Raw genomic sequence first — 14,845 nt, forward strand, 5'->3', positions numbered from 1 at the left:
TATTTTTTTCGTTATAACTATATTAATTTACCTTAAACCCACAGCTTAAGTCAACGATGCTATAGATATTACGTAAAAATGAACAAAGATGGAGTGAGAAATTTTCTGTAACTTTACTCTACGATTTAAGAAAAAATATTATTTAATTTAAACAAACATGATTGACGTTTTTCTTTTACAGCCCTGGACTGAATCATTATCGTCATCTGAGTTTTGTACTTCATTGCATCTGAAGAAATCTGAAAAATGAAAAAAAGGAAAGATTTAGAAACTTAATAGGAAATACAACGAAATCACATTATTTGTAGCAAGCTACTATAGTACAAAATTAACAACACTTAATAATTTACCATTTGGGTATGATTTAAATTAATTAAAGTTTTTGACTGGACAATTTTGCTGCATTTGATGTTTTTAATTCTGCCTTCTATACATTATCTTCACAGACTTCGATATCACTTTTATTACTTAAATATAGATTTAATAATACTTTACCACTGCCAATATATTAAATACTAAGTATATGTATTTATTTACAAACATTTTATAGTAAGAAATATAATTTTCGATTAATTCTTTATGTGAAATACTTTTTTGAAAATTTAAATACAATGACCTACCATTTGTTTGCCATTAAAACATCTTTCCGCAATTTAATATCAACAAATTCAGTAAATCACCACCTAACAGTCTGCCTTTGAAATGTTATCAAATCATCCGGAGTTCTTAGCCTAAAAAGAAAAGGGTTAAGGCAAATTATAAGCTGTGCGAAATACACAGGAACTTTGCTGAATAAGATAATAGCACATAAAGAAACAATCCAATTATCGAATGGTTTTGCAAAATAAAAGTGTTTAATGCAGCCATTCCATATTTCAGGCAACGCTAGCAAAAGTTTAACCAACTAGATTAATCAACTAGAAATTTAATTCATTCTTCGTTTAATACTTACAGAAAGCAACAGTTGCTGCAGTCTTTGGAGTTTTTTTTTCATACTTCGCACTGGATTTCGTTCGTATTCATATTAGCATAGATATTTTTTGGCTAGTGTATGCATCATACATGCATACTAAGTGAAACAACAAATTTCTAATGTTAACAGAACAATGAACAAGCAAGAAAAACGTATGCAAATATATAATAAAATAACACGATATTATCATAAATATAATATTACGGAAAATTTACATCAAAACTTGGAAAACGAACTAGGATATAGCAAAATTAAAAACATAAATGTTAAAATAGTTCACAGAGAGTTTGATAACAAGGTTACTCCATTTCAACCCATTTAGAAATGAGAAAAATGCGTTTTCGCAGGACCGCATAGTCTGAGAGTATACGTAGTACAGACTGTGTATACGCAACAATACGAGACGTAATACAAATGTATCGTATTGAGATTACGTACGAGTGATCTTGGACCCCAGAAACAGAAATGTTCATTTTTTATATAAAAAAAAAAAGAATGACGTGAAGAAAAAGATCGGAAAAAAAGAATCACGTGACTAAAAAGCAGTTAAATCACACATATGTTTCATTATATGTGGGAAAACTTTTGACCCATTTAAATCATTCATCAAAACGTAACTTTTATGAAAATATGCGTCTTAATTATAAATAACGTCGTATTAAGTTGTATTAACCTACCTCCATATACTGATCCAATGGTCTCCACGATCTGTTAAGTGCTCAAGCAATATTATGATCTTTTAAAGTTCAATCGTAGATACATTTCCTATATCATAAATGAAAATAGAGTTATATAATAATATGATTAAATATACAAACGTTATATAATGTAAAAATATAGTTTTTTTGTCGCTTTAAAAAAATATTTTAATCAAATTAATTAAAGTGTATAATACCACTTATTATACTGCTGTATTTATATTTTCACTAATACATTAAACAAGTAAATTGTAAGTTGCTATGTTTTCTGTGAAACGATAAAAAATTTCTCATTTTCGTTCTTTTTAAAGAAAAACAGTGATAGGAATTTTAAAATGCATTAACCAAATTGAAATCACTTAAAAAAGTTATCATTTTAATTTTAAAACAAAATGCTAATGAATATTTTTACTAGATATTTCCCTTGAGGAATTATTCACATGTTTTAAAAAATTAACCTGTGTGCTTCGCACTATCTCGAATTTTTAAAAAGCAAGTTTAAATTATTTTTAAAGCAATAGATATAAATTTTCTTATTTTGTCAATTACTTATTAATAACTCAATGATTAGTAAAATGTATTAGTAATATGGTTGAATAAAAGGTAAAGACAACAAAAACTTTATCAACATGTATTGAAATAAAATAATGTAAATATTATTTAACCAATATAAAAGGATATGAAATTTTTTTCGTAAAATTAATACAATTTTACATTTTTCCAATTGATATATAGGTGATTTCAATTTTGTTTAGTAATTAGATAGTTTTGTAGTATTGATTCAAAATTAGGGACATTTTAAGAAACGTTTATGAGTTTTAACGCGTTGAGTACCACACCAGTCATCAGTGGCAGATACTGAGCTTTCCGTAACTTTTTATTTAGGCCTTGTCAGTCATTAGTGACTGGACACTGTAAAATATATATATATACATTTTAACTTTGAATAATTTAAACAATAACTGAAAATTCTCTGAAAATTTACTTAATATTTACTTATTTCAATCTGTTCGCTTCGCATGACTGTGCCACTATTGAACTTCTAATCTGCTCACGTGGCCAGACGGGGATTTCCAAAACACGTATGGTGCTCAATGTATAAAAAAAGGGTCCAACTGAGTCCAAACGCTCGAAAAAAGCTATTGAATTGTATATGTCATGTTTAATTGTTTTCCAATGTAAAAACTTTTCTTACCATGGTTTCTTGGAAAAAGTTTCTCTATTTTATCTCCGCTTCTCATTTGCTGAATGATTCACCCCCGTTATCCAATCAATACTTAGTATCCTACAATTTTAGAAGCAGAAAAAAAAACTATGAGAAAATTTAAAAAAAATATGATATTTTAAAGAATAATTTTAAACAAATATTTTCTAATTCAGTTTTATATTTGTATAAGGGATTGAGTAGATTTTTTTAAATAAAGAAGTAAGTCATTTTTTTAATAAAAGCTGAAAATCATTACTGGGAAAGAGAAGTTTAAGAATAAGGAAATCAAATTAGTGGACATTGAAAACCAAAAATAATCATCTTCAGTTATTTCCAATTCCATCAGGTAACTACACTTTTTTAAATGCTTTTATTAACCATTTTTGATAACTATTAGTCAAGTTTAAATTTACGCTTTTTAATGTTATTTGAATAACTTGTATCGGAAGAATTCAATTATTATCAGAATTAGAACATTTTAAAAACAAATACAATTTTCTATTCTCCTTTACAGTAAAAAAGGAAGTTAATCATAATAATAATGATAATTATAAAACATCTAAATTAATGGTATGCGGGATATATTGACAAATAAAAAGTCGAATTATTCGATTACATGAGTAATGGTCGAATAATTTTATTGCCTGAGTAATGGCGAAATCATTTGATTGCTTGCGCAATGGTCGAATTATTTGATTGTATGAGTAATGAAAGTGCTTGAAATATCTTTCCCTTCATAAAACTTTTCTATAATGCACATTAAAAAAATGTCAAACACTTAGAATTTGTCTTAATGCAGCCTTAATCTTTGAACAGATATAGTTTTTGCATTAACGTATTATCTATTAGGCAAATATCTGAACAGAATTTTCAGTAACTGGTAACAGTTGATGGATATTTCGAGGACAAACAACTGATAATCAAAATAATGTAATCTGCTTATTTAATTTCTTAGAGTTTAATTAAACTTGTCATTTATTACTTAATTTGTATGTCTTACCTCCTGTCAGAGATCTTATGGAAGTTTTCTCATGATATACACTTAGGCAGGATTCAATTGATCCAGAAGGGGTCGAGTTGAATTTTGGACTGTCTGGACTTACAGAGTCAGGTGAATTTTCTTCATCAACTGCAATCTTAAAGAAAAAAGAGTTCAATCTCAAGATTATATTTTTTTCCATTTTGATTGTGCAAATAAAATTAAAGATTTTTTTTTAAAAAAATGATAGTATTTAAATATGAATATACATGGAAATTGTCATATGCTTTGAAATATTAGATGGTACTGGAAATACAATACATTAAAATTAAATGTAAGAATTTAATACTGATTTAGAGTTAATTTTTGTATCGTATTTAAACAAAGGCTATTTTCACTGTAAAATAGTGATACTCAAATATCACGAAACTCTTTTGATTTTCGACGAAACCAATTTCTAATTTAATTTCCGCTCGGCTTATGTCGTACAATCGTTTGGTTTTCATTTCAGTTAACAAGCTCCCACACTGCACTACGATGAAGTTTCGAGTTAAAAGAAAGCATTTTCGCCATATATTTGAGAGTCCGTGTTTCTTTACAATTGACATAATTTTGTGACAGAATGATACTAAAAATTAACGAAATTCAGCTCAAGGATTGCTATATCGTCAAAAATGAGAATTTTATTTCTGAGGGTGTTGAGCTGTAACGATTTTTTTCCAAAACAAGTAAAATATTTATTTGTTCAAAAATATATAAATATTTTAAGTATTGTTGAAAAATAAAATCTATGTAAAGCGTTGCTGAAAGTATTTACTTACTTTGGAAGCAGTTAAACAAGCACACTTTTCATTCCGTAATATATCTGGGCAGTTTCCACTTGAAGTATCCAAAGAATGTGGAATTTCTTCGACTATAGTTTCGTGAATATCAATATCTGAAATTTTAAAAATTAGTAGAGATGTAAGAAATGGGACAGTTCTTGAAACCTTATAAAAATGTATTTTAAAAATAATAAATTGAAACGACGTATATATATCCTGTATATATTTTTTAAAAGAAATAGAAAACATTCAAGGCATCCCTTTTAACTTAAAAATTAAACTGCTAAAATGTTATTCTTTTAAACAACTGTTTTAGCTAATAATTAATTAATTTTAGTTTTATTTAAAAGAATTCATAAAAAAATATTGAAATAGTTATCATAATGACTTTTTTGCAATTAAATTAAGAGTGACACTATTTTATGGACAGGATGTTAAGTTCATTAATAACATATTAACTTTCTTATTTGATGCAAATTTGAATTTGATGGCCATAAACCGAAATGATTTTTTGTTTGTTAATTAATTTAAATGATTTTAATAGACAAATGACTACATTTAAAATCTTTTTTTTTAAAAGAACAAATTTATTTAAATTTCGATTTGAAATTTACACTCCTAACAGTATTTTAGGGTTAACAGTCTTTTATATGTTTCATTGTATTTGCTACTTTATGAGTATCTATGACAAATTTTGCTGCTCTAAATGTATCAAATAAATTTGTTGCAAACAAGTTTACAAATCTTCGTGACTAACAATGTTCTTTTTAAAACATCAATGAAAACAATAATGTACTCTTTTTTATTTACGTATGAATTTGTTTATATTACTGTTGTTTGTTTATATTATTTGTTTATATTTGTTAAGATTTAATTATATTAAATTTATCAATTACGATTGAGAAGATTATTTAATATTTTTTAATTAAAGAAATATTTTAATTGCCGACAAATTAGTGAATTTTTGAAATGAAATTTCAAATGTTGTGTAAATATATTAATTTATTTACAACAAGTTTTTCTAGATAAATCAGATAAAAATTTAACTATGCATTTATTCAAATTTTAAGAATTTTCAAAAGCATTTAAGAAAATTAGATTATATTGACTTTTTTTAAAAACAAATACTGTTATCGCAATACCTTACCTATAGGTATTGAGTTTTTTCCACTTTCACCCAATTGTCTAGATTGCAATTTATCCAATTTATATGTGTCTTCAATAGTAAAAACAGAATGACCCTAAAAATAAATTTCCAAAATAGAATTTTATGATAAAGCTTAAATTAACAATATGAATTTAACACTACGATATAAAATGTCACAACAGTCGTTTGTTATCATGGCAATTAAAATGCACCATAAATCAAATATATACGATTCATTGCTTGGAAACACCATATTAAAAGGGTTTACTGAGGATTGGATATTTAATTCTATTAATTTTAAGTTACAGAAATATATTTCGAGATAATAATATCTTATCAGTCATATAAACAACTATTAGAATTGATTTTAATGTAAATTGGATTGTCACTTCATAAATAAATTGAATATTTTAATTTTAATTCTATACGTTACTTTATGAAAGAAATTTACTGAAAATCCAAAATAATTAAATAAATGTAGGCTAATGAAAAATTTAACTATATATTTATAGCTCTAAAAACAATAACCTGAATCACGCATAAATATCTCAATCTGGCAAACATCTAGAATGTATTGAAAAAATAATAACAAATTAGTAAAGAATTGAACTACAGAATTCTATGTTTCCTATTTTTAATCAAATATGTCTCAGAAATAGAAATTACATATATATAAATATATAAATTAAATAAAGAGTTCTGAGATTAAAAAATAAACTGAAATTAAAATAGCTTACACACGTAAGTCTGAAGAATATAATAGTGTGAAAGGATAACTTAAGAACTCGTTTCCCACTATACAGACATATACAAAAAAAATATTAATTAAATTTCAAATTAAGTAATAATTCGAAATAAAAATACCATGAAAGATACATTTTATTAATTAATTATTCGTATTTTATTCCTTATCTGAATTAAGCTAAAAAGTTTTAATGCATGCATTGGATTAAAAAACGTTCAATCCACAAACACAAACACTATATAAAAGGGGTTTACTCGCATAAAAGGGTTAAGTAAGAATTGGAAACTGAGCTTACAATATAAGTTACAGAAATATATTTGGTGATAGTAATACCTAATGAGTCACATAAATAACTGCTTGAGATGATTTTCAAATATAAAATGAATTATCCCATTCTGTTAAATAAATTGAACATTTTAATTTTTACCCCATAGATAAATTTCCTGAATAAATTTACTGAAACTCAAAATTAAATTTAAATAAATATAGGCGAGTATGAAAATTTGCAAATTTATTTTTAGCATCTGATATTTTTTTATAAACTAACTCAACTAAAAAAGATCTTATAAAAATTTCATTAAATAATTTTTTAATGCCTCACTTATTCTTTTAACAAATACATGTATATTACATTTATTAATGTATATTCATATTTATAGATATGGTTGCTTTAATAGTAAAGATGACAACCTGAGTCTAATGTAAATATCTGCAGTTGATAGACATTCTGAATGCATTAAAAATTTAGTAAAAAGAGTTAAACAGAATTTTAAGATTTCCATTTTTTATTTAGATACTTCTCAGAAAGAGAAATACCAAGTTATATTGCTAAAAGGAAAATTTTAGAACTTTTTATTTACATAGACTTATATACTCAATTATAATTTGTGTTTAGGTGTTCTCATAGATCCTGAAACACGGAAAATTTTACCATATTTTGGTAGTTTTCCCATACCTTTTTTTTCGTAGTGTGTACTGTGCTGATGTTTTCTTGTCCTATAGAAATCTTAGGAAACTAAAAAAAATACCTTTCTACTATTTATTTTTACATATGATAACGTCATTTATGTTTTAATTTTACTATTACTTCTATTTTTGTACTTTTTAATTTTATAGTTGCCCTTACATCTATTTATATTTTCAAAAAAATTAATACAAAATGAAAATTTGAAACTTTTTATACAGCAAATATTACAAAAAAATGCTTTACAAATAATTTGAAGAACAAAAAATAATTAAATTTTCAGCCTGATTGCATAATCTAATAGGTTGATATTAATGTAATTAGAATGTAATATAATGCTAAGTCTTAATTTCAAATTTTTCAATGGATTGATTTCTATATTGACGTAGATATTAATATGTGTACGCATATTTTGCCGTTGTCTACTGTGAATTCCAAAAGAAATGTATAAAGCATCTATCTGAATATAATACTAAAAACAGTTTGATGTTAAATACAACCTTTGGAAAGACGATCCGATAAATCATCAATATTATCCCAAGCACTTTAATGGTTTATATGAGTATATTGATATCATAATTTGGTATGAGCATGCTTAAATAAATAAAAGATTAGATAACTATTATGAAAAGATGAAAAAAAAGCTTACATATATGCAGAAAACTCTCATATTCATATTACAGAAAATAATCTAAATAAGCTCAAAACAGTATTCCGTATGCAGGGATAGCGTATTTTTGTCACGGAATCTCAAATTTTTCTTTCAGTTTAAAATAATCTAAGTGAAGCGAGGAGTGATGGATGGGATTTTAGCACATAATGTTCAGCAAGTAGGACCTTTATCTAAGATAACCATTTAGAAAACTTTCAAACAGCTCTCTTTTCGGTTGAAAGATTTCAAGTGAAGCAGAAAAAGAATTATCACAAACTCTTATCATTATTCTTTCGATATGTGTTTCTGTTTCAAACATTTTTTTTCCTTTCTCATTTTCCCCTTATTTTTAAGTTTCGATCGGTTTGTATTTGTCAGAATCAAATAAAATGTATTGCAGAACGTTTGTAGTTTGATGTAGCTAGATATGTTTAAAAACAATTTTTTTTTTTAAAAATGCGAAGAAATTTCGGTTTTAGTTACCAGAATTACTGCTTTGTTTTCACCAGATATGTCACTATCATACACCCCTTAATTTTACCAAATTTTTCTTTCTGCGTGTATGAAACTTAATTTACTACAAAAGGTATGACAAGGGTAATCAAAGCCAGCATGTACCAAGTACTCAAAAATAGGAGCTTAAGTATACCAGGAAGTAGATGAAGAAAACAAAAAAGAAAATGATTTTAATCAGGAAACAAAATGAATTTGCCAAAGCCGTGTAGGCAGATAGTTGGATAGAAAAAGAAAAATATTGGTGAAAATATAAAACTAAAAAAACCGTAGTGGTCGAGAAAGGCAAATCAGAGAGAGGGTAATTGGTGAAAAACTATAAAAAATATCAAATTGCATTACCATAAGAAATATCAAAAGAGTAAAAAAATCCCATGGAAGCACAAAACATAAGTGAAGCCTTAGTTACGTTTTCTGTTATCAAAACTAATACTCACAAATTGTTTGTTTTTTTTTGTATCGAATCAGGGATAACTTGAAACCTTAGTCCATGATTTTGCATTCCCATGTATTTAACTCGTAATGAAATATCTATGGTGTCTCTGAATTTACTTATAAATTGCCGTAATTAAGTTCATATAGTGAATCACCATAAACTTACTGTAAAAATAAAGGGTATGTTTCTTTATAGTTTTATATCTCCAACTATTTTGAGGACGCGATGTCAAATTTAATTCTGCGTGCATTGACTATATATGTAGGATAGTAAGGTATTTTCTTTTCAAATCATTACGCTTTCAATGAATATAAGTATGGTATCCGATAATAAATCAATTAAAGTCAAGAAGAAGGAGGTTAAATGTTAAGTATTATCTCGAAATATAAATCCAGATCAACGAGAAATAGGTAGAGACAAAATTTCACAAAATTGCTTACCTGAAAATCATGAAGAGGAATATGCTGTTTTTCTGAGCCACATAAAAGTACAGATTTGACATCACCAGTAAGCAACAGCTTGTTGCAGACATCATCAGTAGCAAATGTATTAACGTCAATATGACGTGTTTCTTGAGTTCCTGTTAGAATAGAAACTAATATTTCACTTAAGTTCAATTAATTATAAATTAATTTTTATTGGTTTTGAATAATTTTAAGTACCAAAATAAATACATGTATAAAATATCAATAGCGTATTATCATTCCGTTAATTTTATACCCCTAAATAAGAATTAAATTAAAAAATATCAAGTTAATCCAAAAGGTATTTATAACTCACACTCTTCTTCAATTTAAAATTCTTTAAACATTTTACTTTCTAATTTTGTTTTTCTTTAGATATTAAGAAGGGAAAAAATATTTAGCGAATAAACTTCTTTCTATTATTACTGCAATGAAAAATTTTTAACAAAAAAACGCTTTTATTTTTTTTACTTTAGTTGGTGAAAAATAATTTTCAAAATTAATTTCTATAATAATACGTAGAGATTTGGCTTACTTTTTCTTGTTAGAAAAATGTATTTTAAAGCAATTTTTGTACAGACTAATAAATTAAAACAATCCCCTGTAAGTTCCTATTTAGATGACTATTAGTTGACTTGTGAAGCTTATTTAACTACCTTTATGAAGTGAATAAAGTAAAACCAGAATAAAGACAAAGAAAAAAAGAACGGATAAAGCTATTATTTTCTTTGGGGTGCGCTTGCGTTGAATGTCTTTCTTACGACTTTTCCACTAACTAAATCATGGAACCAATTCTTATGCATTAAATTTTTAAACTAAAACAAGATTTCTACACCCCTAAGCCCTGTGAATAAATTTGAGGCAAGCCCCAAAGTGAAAAATAAAAGTGACTTAAGCAACTTACTTTGCGGCGTGGTTCTATTAGTCTTTTTTCGTAAACAACACATAAGCAAAGCGCAGCATATAAGTACTATCACTGCTCCTCCGATCGCTGCTATAATCCACCAAGATTTTACGATCGATGAATGACTTGGACTCTCTCTTGGGACCAAAGCTGGAGTATTAACATCAGGAAATACTCCTAAAATTGAGAGACATAAAAAGAGCTATTATTTGGATACGACCATTTTTACAACCTATTATTTGAAATAAATATTTTCTTGCTAAATTTTATACGTGAAAAAATAAATGAAAAGATAATTTTTTTGGTTAGGCTATTTATTACTTTGAGAAATTTGACATTATTTTTTATATTTTAATAAATGTAATATATATATNGAAGAGAGCTACCAAAATAAATGCAAATGCTTAAGTAATTGCTTTGAACAAAAGACAAAATTTCACTTGCACAAAACAATTTAAACAATCAAATTAATAATATATTGCACTTTGAAAGAACTGTATAATTACAGTAACAACTGCCTTGTACAAAAATGACTCAATATTATAAACATTATATCTTGACATTAATTACAATGCCCTTTTTCATACATCACCTTATGAATATAAGTTACATTTATGTGTATGTATTCACATATATATATATATATATTTATGTATAGATATATATATAAGATGTTTATTGAATGATTTTCAAGCAGCCATGAAAAATTGGTCTTCTTGTCAGAATGAATGTGCGTTATAACTAATGTAGTTGCATCTGTTATTTCTGCTGTCCAAAAAACTATCAAGGACACATTTTTTTTTATTTTATAACCGACGTTGCACAGCCGACCCAATTTCATGGGTTTACGACTACTAATGTTCATCTACGTAGCCTTGTAATTTTAAATCCAGTCAAGAAGACAAGGGAACTCCTGGAGGGAATATTGGGAGAAATTTGCCTTCGTGGAGGACTTTTTGATAGAGCTAACCCGCATTTGCGTTACAATAGAGGAAGACCACTAGAACCTCCCACGGTTAGCCTGACTGCAAGGGGACTCTAACCCATGATCCGTCTACCACTGAGGATATTTCACGTCAGCACTGTGGTTGGTGCAAGTCGGATGAGTAATTCGTATCGTGTGGGATTCGAACCAGGTTCACCTCATTGGAAGGCGAACGCTCCATCCCCTGAGCCATTGCGACTGATCAAAGACTCATTGAGCGAAATCGTTCAACTCCTCACTCAGGGCGGTTTTCAGCTCTTGCATGGTGTGGAAAGGGTGTATTCGTTGTGAAACATATCTGCCAAGGGCGATCAAGGCATACTCTAAAGAATTTATATCCGAGGAGTTTACAGGACATTGCGAATGGTCAATATCTTTACTTTCTAGTGTGTCCTATACCTCTGTTCCCCTGTATGGCCACGCATTGTCGTCCATAAACAGAAAGTCTGGACCTACTACACCCCTTAAAAGACAAATGATAATGATCCAGAATAATCTCTCTGCAATACTGCTGTGATGTAATATTGCCTAGCTCGAAGATGTGGAGACGTTTTTCAGCCATTGTGCTTGATGTCTGCCCATTACGTTCATGAATCTATTGTTGTACACTGCATGTTCCCCCCTCTCTCTCTCCACACTAACTGTTGCCAAGAATCAGTATTCATAGTGAATCTGGATTCGTCGCAGAACTTCTCCCTGGACCTTTACTAGTAAACCCAATCAATACGTTCCTTACACCAACCTAATCTTTTTCGTGGATGGCGTGATTAGAGCTGGATGCATGCAAACCAACTTGTTTTGATCGCTGAAAGATGGTTCTAGGTGAAACATGCGTACCGGTAGTGGTTGCAACCGGTAGTAGTCTGCACTTATCTGTCTAGGAGTGACATTTCTGTTCCTCTTCGTTACTGGGAATACATATAGTTACTCTTCAGGTGTGGTAGTCTATAACAACCGCCGGTGCTCTCCCGCATAGCATCTCAACCTTCAGAGATGTTTTTTAATCGTGAGATGACAATTTTTTACTCTCCCGATAATGCGGCCACAGTAGGGACATTTTGACCTTTTGCAGTTGTCTAACTGCTTGTCCACGATTGTAAGAACTCAAATGATATCTTGTTAGCATTTTTCACTTAATTATTGCAACACCACACTGAATTATTCAGAAATAAGTTTAACAACCTATGGTAATATTTTGCTCAATTGCCAATTATTAGGAACTGAATGATTGAGTTTGTTCGGAATAAATTTTTTAAAAAAAATAATGCAGGTTAAAACGAAAAATAATGTGCGTCTAAACTTGATTTCCATTACTCAAGATAATACTACTGAAGGTGTTGATTTAAGACATTTTAGAATTATCATTCCCTTAAAATTTTTCAAACATGTTAGGAATTCATTTAAATGAATCATTAAAGCTTATTTTTAAAGTATGTTTTGAGATCACAATTTATTATTTAAAATTTTCAATCTAATTTCTTTTAAGTCATTTCCTTGATTTAAAGTGTATTTGATTTAGACTTGATTTAAAAACTTTATTATGCGAACATGAAAGGCTTCTTTCAATTTAATTATTCGAAAACGAGATTGCATAATGATAGAGGTTTCATTAGCGATTATATAAACTACTATTCAATCTTTCAAAATTATTTTGTATTGAAATGGTTTCAAGCTTTTAAAGGAAGAACGTTTGTAAAATCTAAATTGAAAAGAAATTTGTTTCCTGATTAAATTGACTGGTTTTAATCATCATTCAGTAAATTCTTTAAAAAAATTGCTTTTCAACTATAACACCAACGAATATTTTAGAGAAGATTGATTCAGTTTCATGAAGAATCCGATAATTTATTAATTGATTAAACATATGTAAAATGATGAATTGCTGAAATATTGATACTATGCTTTAGTTTCTTAAATAATACACTAATTGAAAAATGATTTTTCAAACTATTCAATTATGCCAGTTTTCACGTGAAATTTAATGAATTTTTAAACTTTACATCTGCCTTTGTTTCTCTGTTTTCAATTATAAACAAATAACCAATACAAAGTAAATTTTGCAGCAATTTATCCGAATGCTTTCAATTTAAAAGACAAGCAAATAATATCTTTATATTTCATTCAAAAACAGTTTATTTGTTCGTCAACTAATTGAATCAGGATTTTAATTCAAGCATACATATATTTTGAAAGAGCCTTGTGAATTATCCAAACATTATAAAAACGATGTTTTTTAAGCAAGAAACTTTGTTTAAATATTTATTTTATGGTGAATGATTTTTAACAATGGTTAACTGTTTTCTTCAAAAATTATGAATGTACTTGTAGTAAACAAATTAATTTTACATCAAAAAAAGCAATTAATATATTTTTTTTAAATTGATAACGTTTGAAAAATCTTAGCTTATTTTTTTTCTTGAAAAGCTTTATTATAAATTTATTATTCTTTTTTCTCCTACAAACTTTCCTATGAAAATAAATATATCGTCTACTTAACTTTTTTTTAAAATTGTTTCATCATATTATGGCATGGGAATCATTAAGTATTAATAAAAATTTCACTAAATTCACGTAACTCTGCGACTCATAAAACTTTTATGATAAATGGCATAACATAAAAGAAAGTATTTTTCAGTTAAGATGTAGTAATTTTAGTCAGATCGTATAATTCCAGAGAACACTATTTATTTACTTTCTTAAGAATGCAAGCAATAACTAAAATGCTGAATAAAATGCAATATTGCCAAATATTTAATTAATATATAGACAACATTTGAATAGTATTATACCGGAAGTTTCATAATCGCAACCATCTATTGAAATTTTTTTTAGAATTCTTTTTTCAATATAATGTGTAGTAAACACATTAGAGATAGAGATTGATAATCATTATTTGAAAAAAAAATTGGTACAAAAATCTTACGATTGCAGAAATATATTACGAATACGGAAAAAAATGCAGATTCGATGTTCATAGCAGAAGCTTAAGTGTTTTAGAAGCCATGGTGCCTAAAATATAGCAGAATGCTTCAACGTGGTATTTTACACTAAAAAACTAAAAGGAAATTGCAAAGAAATAATATTTATTCAGATGTAGTCGTCATTTAAGCTAGGTTCCGCACTTATTAGCAAGGAGAAAAATCTTGATGCTCTAGAAAATGTTCAAATGTACAGTCCGCAAAAAAAAAAACGAATCACCCTGAATAACTTTCGTTCTAATGATCGGATTTTCACGAACTAAGTGTCAATCTTAATGGTTCCTGGGGGTGACCTCAAATATGCTAATTAATTAGTGCTAACTATTAATTAAGTTACGAAATCAGACACAAAAACGTACTTTCTCTGAATAAACAT

At 27.6% G+C, this 14,845-nt stretch overlaps 1 protein-coding gene across 1 annotated transcript in view; it reads right to left on the reverse strand.

Annotated features, from left to right (window-relative positions):
• Nucleotides 1–607: 607 nt before the first annotated feature.
• Nucleotides 608–14,845, reverse strand: part of LOC107453570 (synaptogenesis protein syg-2) — an 89,840-nt gene continuing 75,602 nt past the window's right edge. The window contains exons 17-24 of the mRNA XM_043041629.2: nucleotides 10,507–10,683; nucleotides 9,579–9,718; nucleotides 5,829–5,922; nucleotides 4,679–4,794; nucleotides 3,879–4,014; nucleotides 2,867–2,956; nucleotides 1,651–1,738; nucleotides 608–731 (exon numbers count right to left, since the gene is read on the reverse strand). Of these exons, the coding sequence (XP_042897563.1) occupies nucleotides 2,949–2,956; nucleotides 3,879–4,014; nucleotides 4,679–4,794; nucleotides 5,829–5,922; nucleotides 9,579–9,718; nucleotides 10,507–10,683 (671 nt within the window). The 3' untranslated portion in view covers nucleotides 608–731; nucleotides 1,651–1,738; nucleotides 2,867–2,948. The remainder of the gene's footprint in view (nucleotides 732–1,650; nucleotides 1,739–2,866; nucleotides 2,957–3,878; nucleotides 4,015–4,678; nucleotides 4,795–5,828; nucleotides 5,923–9,578; nucleotides 9,719–10,506; nucleotides 10,684–14,845) is intronic.

This window comes from Parasteatoda tepidariorum, chromosome 2 (genome assembly GCF_043381705.1).
Source record: "Parasteatoda tepidariorum isolate YZ-2023 chromosome 2, CAS_Ptep_4.0, whole genome shotgun sequence".
Lineage (NCBI taxonomy): Eukaryota > Metazoa > Arthropoda > Arachnida > Araneae > Theridiidae > Parasteatoda > Parasteatoda tepidariorum.